The sequence below is a fragment of the Barbus barbus genome (assembly GCF_936440315.1).
Source record: "Barbus barbus genome assembly, chromosome: 3".
Taxonomy (NCBI): domain Eukaryota; kingdom Metazoa; phylum Chordata; class Actinopteri; order Cypriniformes; family Cyprinidae; genus Barbus; species Barbus barbus.
In genome coordinates this window covers 28,089,849-28,095,552 of record NC_136731.1, presented here as the reverse complement: position 1 = coordinate 28,095,552, position 5,704 = coordinate 28,089,849, and the positions used below count along the sequence as shown (strand labels likewise).

General features: G+C 36.9%; 1 protein-coding gene across 1 annotated transcript; it reads right to left on the bottom strand.

Annotated features, from left to right (window-relative positions):
- Positions 1 to 351: 351 nt before the first annotated feature.
- LOC306848410 (galanin receptor 2b-like) lies at positions 352 to 4,141 on the bottom strand (the record flags this gene model as incomplete). The annotated part of the gene is made up of 2 exons (XM_079382947.1): positions 352 to 1,114; positions 3,768 to 4,141. The coding sequence occupies 2 exons, from the start codon at positions 4,139 to 4,141 to the stop codon at positions 352 to 354; spliced, it is 1,137 nt and encodes a 378-aa protein (XP_079239073.1).
- Positions 4,142 to 5,704: the final 1,563 nt, after the last annotated feature.

Here is a 5,704-nt window from a genome sequence, read left to right as displayed (position 1 = left end):
AGGGCTCTTCAGATATTAAAGTGTGTTACGCACAATAATTGGTAACAAATGTTCACAGGACAATAGTCATCACAGCATTAAATTGAAACATGCTCAGCAGGTAACACATAATTTAGCATTGGAAACAAAACAACTGAGCAGAACACAGATGCATTTTGTATGAGAACCAAATTGAATGTACGTTTTCAAATTGCTCGGCGATTTGAATCTTAAATAACTACGGACTCCGCTGTGCTCATTCAGTCAATGCAAAACCATGGTGATGTCGATCAAAGCTGCTGAAATCCACCAGCTCGGTTTGAGTTTTTTAATAAGGCTTCTGTAAGGCATTATTAGCCGTGCACTTTATTTTCATGGCTGATTCTGAAAGGGTAACGTTATAGTCATAGTGGCATCCTGCGGCTCTGCGAGTGGGCAGTTGACCATTTCGTTCTCGTTCTGTCTGGCGTTCTCTTCGTTCATTTGAGACACTTCAGTGGATCCCGCTTCGAAGCCAGGGACGGTGTTGGCCACATGGACCACGTGCACCTTGTTGCATCGCTTTTTGCTGAGGATGCAGCTGAACACCTTCTTGAAGCCCTTGCGAAAGTGTTTGGACACCAGGGCGTAAACGATAGGGTTGAGGCAAGAGTTGGCGTAGGCCATGCAGTGGGACAGCAGCCTGAAGGCATAAGTGGTCTGATTGAAGGGAAAGTCTCCGTAGAGGTAGCACAAAATGACCACATGGTATGGTAGCCAGCAGATGCAAAAGAGCACCGTGACTATGATGATCATCTTGGTGACCTTGCGCTTTGCTCGTTTCGACTCCGACATCCCATCAAGAGGATCCACTGCAGTCCAGAGGTACTTGATGGTGCGTGTGTAGGACAGGCTCACGATGAGCACGGGAATAACATAGCCAAAAACAAAGGTGCAGGTGTCCAGAACCTTACGGTTATGCTCCTCCCATCCAGGCACACACACATTGCTGTTTTCAAAATCAATCAGGTCGTAGTAGCTCAAATAAGGCCCGGCGAAAACAAGCGACAGGCCCCAGATGACCACCATCGCGACTACGGCGTTACACGGCGTTCTCAATTCTCTGGAGCGCAGGGGGTAACGGATGGCCAGATACCTGCAAAAGAAGAAACCCACCGTTCAAATGGAGCTGTGAAAAATTGGCTCTGTAGTCATGTATAAAAGAAACACAGGAACTGTTCATTCTGAAATTGAGTTTGCCCTGAAACGCCATATGATCAATATAGCCAGAGGTTTCAGTGCACAAGATGAATGTGTCTTGTTGTTTCCTACCTAACGGTGAGGTAATTGCCAATGGGGATTCTCAGCTTCCACTGAGCCCTGGACCATTTTTCACAGAGCAGGAAACCGTCAAATTAACCAGCTTTTTTCAAAGGTAAACACTTTGAGGGTGGATGGAGGGCAATGGGTCTGTTGCTCAGGCTGAGAGTAACATATTACACTGGGGCATATAGGTGGCCTTGTTACATTTATGCCATTATTTCAGCAAAAAGTCCCATTCAGCTGTCTCTGGGTCAGCTCACAAGTCCCACTCGTCACTGGTGCTTTAGTTCGACCTTAATTTTGCATAATTTTAGCTAACATACCAGTAAGTGGATACGGGTGGGTGCTGCAAGTGCAGTGTTTCGTTGTGAAGACAGGAATAATGGGCTGCAGGTTTTTGGAGGTGTTTTATTAATGAAGTGGGTCGTTGGCGATAACTCCACTGACATTTATGCAGTTAAACTCCAACCTTTGCTGATGCAATTTGCAAGACTTTCTTGTGTTCAGCCGATCCATTTCATTAAATAACAAATCTGGCTCTGACCAATTACAACGCTGTTAAGTTCTCCTTTAGGATGTCGTTTTAGACCCCATGGAGCTACAGTGAAAATGTTACGTGAAGGTGAGCCATGATGCTATTAAGCCACTTGACGGGATTAATATTATGTATAATCAGCATTCCTTGGTTGTCTTTAAAGGTCAATAACTTTTATGGCCCAAGGGTTGACAACTTTTTATTAAAACTAATATATTTTAATTTACTTCTGATTTATGAATTTCATATTAATACTTTTTTACCATGTCATCTTCACTTACATGTGCAACTTTCAAGCCTTTTATATACACATTTTAGTGTTTTGCCCTTGTCTGAGATCATGACTTGCAATTTTATACTGTGAAAATCCTGCATAAAAATGAAAGATTGTGTTCAAAATCATGATATATTCTAAACAAAGAATAATCTTTTGTGTGAAAATAATTCATATACGTTTTCATTATTCTTTCCTTGTTGTCGCATCATCTCCACTGCACTAAGAAATTTTGCACCTAATAAATTCCCCCCGCCCAACAGTTATTACTTGTTACCAAGTCTGAAGACAGTGAAGATGATATATGAGATGTGACAAAAACAAAGAAAAATAAATAAAGGTAAATAGAAACCTGAGAACAGAATATTATTTGTCATTTTCACACCTTTTTTCAAATTATTTGTGTGTATAAGGATTCATAAAATGTTGGCTACGAAATTAGCTTTTAAAAGACAAGAGGAATTGGTAGTTTTATGTCCAAAAATATTTATTTAAAAAGTCATTTCCACCACCATCATTGAAATAAAAAAGGGGTAACACTTTATAATAACTGCACACTATGAATCATTAGGTAAGCATTAGTAAATAGTCAGTTCATCCTTTATAAAGCATTGTTCCAGCATTAATAGGCATTAGTAAGCAGTTTATAAATACAGCTATAAATGTTTTGTTCTTGAGCATGTCTATAATGTTTAATAATTATATTTTCATACTTTAGTAATGATCAATTTATAATTTCTAAATTATTACATTATTTACAAACCAGTTATTTAGGAGTTGTCAGTGGTTCATAAGATCAATTAGATAGTGTAAGTAAATGATTCATAAACTATTTAAGTGTACATTTATAAATCATATTATTTAGACACATGATAATAGTTGCTCAGTGTGTAAATAAATACTTTATTAACACAAATTCCTGCTGTAATTCATGATTAAGGCAGGTAGTTATAAAACATTTAGTAGTTGCCAGCCATCTATTTTTGTGAGCTCATCTAAAGTGAGGAGTATTTATACCCTGTAAAGCATTTACAAAGGAGATTTAATGGCTCATTTATCTTCCAAACAGAAAAGTTAAACAAACACAACACAGAGGGATACAGAACTAAGAAATATTTTTTTTCAAGATGCAAAGAAAAATGAAAAATAAACCTCGGCAATTTCATAGAAAACAATTTTTAAAATGAAAATAAAAGTGTACAGTTGTACGTTTTTTTTTTTTTTTTTTTTTAAATCTTGAAATAAATGTTTCTGAGTTCTGTATCCCTCTGTGTTGTTTGTTTATTTTTTCTGTTAGGATGATAACTGAGCCTTTAAATCTCCTTTGTAATTGATATGCTTATAAATTAAGAACAAGGCATTTATAGCTGTATTTATAAACTGGTTACTAATGACTATTAATATTGGGAAAATGCTTTATAAAGGATGAGCTGACTATATGCTTACCTAATGATTCATAGAGTGCAGTTATTATAAGGTGTTACCAAAAAAGGTATTAAAGCAATAGACTGTTTTTCTGTGACTTAAGCATATGTGCACTGTACACATAGACATACTATTAGCTAAATGAAATAAACCAGTGAGACTGTGAAAAGTGTTTTAAGAGAGTTTATTTTCTAAAAATAAAAATGAATTATTCATATATAATATAATTTAATTACAACTAAAGAAACCCACCTGTCCACAGACACTGCGGCCAGAGTGAAACTGCTAGCGTACATGGTGAGGTTGATGAAGAAGTGAACCACTTTGCACATGAAGGACCCGAAAACCCAACCCTCCAGAGAGTAGATGGTTGCTTGGAAAGGCACACAGAAGATGATGAAGAAGAAATCGGCTACGCTGAGGTTGAGGATGAACAGATTGGTGGTGTTGTACCAAACCTGCCCACTTCTGAGGAGCACAGCCAGTACCAGACTATTCCCAATGGTCCCCAGGAGAAATATGAGCGAGAAGACCACAGACACAATGACACTGGCTGGGTTGAGCTGGTAGCTCTCAGAGGCATTCCAATGTCCCATGGCTTTGTTCAGGTCCTCGTGATCTGACATTTTAAGATGTGAAGAGCCCTGCAAAAGGCCATATATTATTAGACACTGGTGCATAGGGTCACTAGGGACTTTCCTCTCACGAAGAATGTGAGGATTCGACATAAAATGCATGGTTGCAAATCTCACATATCTTTCCAGAATCTGAATCGCAGCATGATGAGATATAAAAGCTCTTCTGAAAAGCCATATAGCTAGACTCACACTGAGAGCAAATATCAGGAGGATCAGACCTCAAGATGAACATGAAAAAAGTACATTGTGATTACAAAAGATCCTGAAAGCTGGTGCAAGTACAAAAAGGACTGAAGAATGAAATGGAGTCAAGACTAAAATCAATTTCAGAAAGCTATCATAACCTCTCTAAGAGCAATGAGCCAGTCTCATCAAGATGGACAAATTAATTTTGTATTCATCAGAGATCTTAGTGGAGAGTATGGGGATTAACCTAGCAGATGAGAAGGAATGCAATTGCCTACCAGTGGTTAATCTCACAGGCGTTGCTTAGAAACGGTCAACATCGGTTTCTACTCTTTCTCTTCTTCAATTATTGATCAGGCTATTGGAAGAAGAAGAAACAAAAATGACACAATTTTTATCTTTAACATTAACAATCACACAGATTTAATGATATAGTTGTCTGGGGAATAGAAACATCTTCCCAGTAAATAATAATTTATAGCACAGTAAATATGTTTTTGATTGATTTAATAAAATTATTTCCACAGTTTTTTTCTGGTTACATGGGATCTATTTGCTGACTCAGATTATACTGCAAAAACAGGATACATTTATTTGAGAAGCAAAATTATGAAAAAAAAAATTATTACAAAAAAATGCCATGGGGTTTGAAAAAATTTGGTTAGAAAAACCTAATTCAATATATATTGTTTGAAAATATTGTTTGGCTGTTTTTGTTTCAAGGATGTTTAGTTATTCTAGAGAGCACCACTAATATTACATACCAATAATAGTGATACGAAAGATTTATAAATTATGAAAATAAATTCTTTATACATGATATTTATTAATAACATATAAAAATGCAATAGGTGACTTCTAGAAAAACAATGCAAACCTGAAATCACAAAAATTTCAAAGAACATTTGTTAAGTAAGGAAAACCAACAGCTTTCCGGGAATTGGGCTAGCAAATGAAATGCTGTGCTCCCTAGGCTGACAAAGTGCATGATAAAAGTATGACACAACCAGCTGACAATAAAAAAAGAAGAAGCATGCAGAATATAGGTGACTAATCCTCTTCATGCAGAAAGGTAGACATGTCCTATTTTGCTATAATTGGCTGTCAGAATTCATCATGATATAATTAAAATGCTGATCTTCTGTCCCTCTTCTAAAACAATTACATTTACCGTTTGCTTTGTTTGATGAAACGACATAAACTGGATGATCGGATGATATTGCTGATATTTTTAATTTTTTTTGGTCTAGCAGGAACAGAGCGTGACTCATTATTTAGTAAGACCTTTATAGCGGTAAATGAACAGGAGACCGTTTACTCTGAGAGGTATAGCTCTCCGGGACACATTCATCACAGTTATTTTCT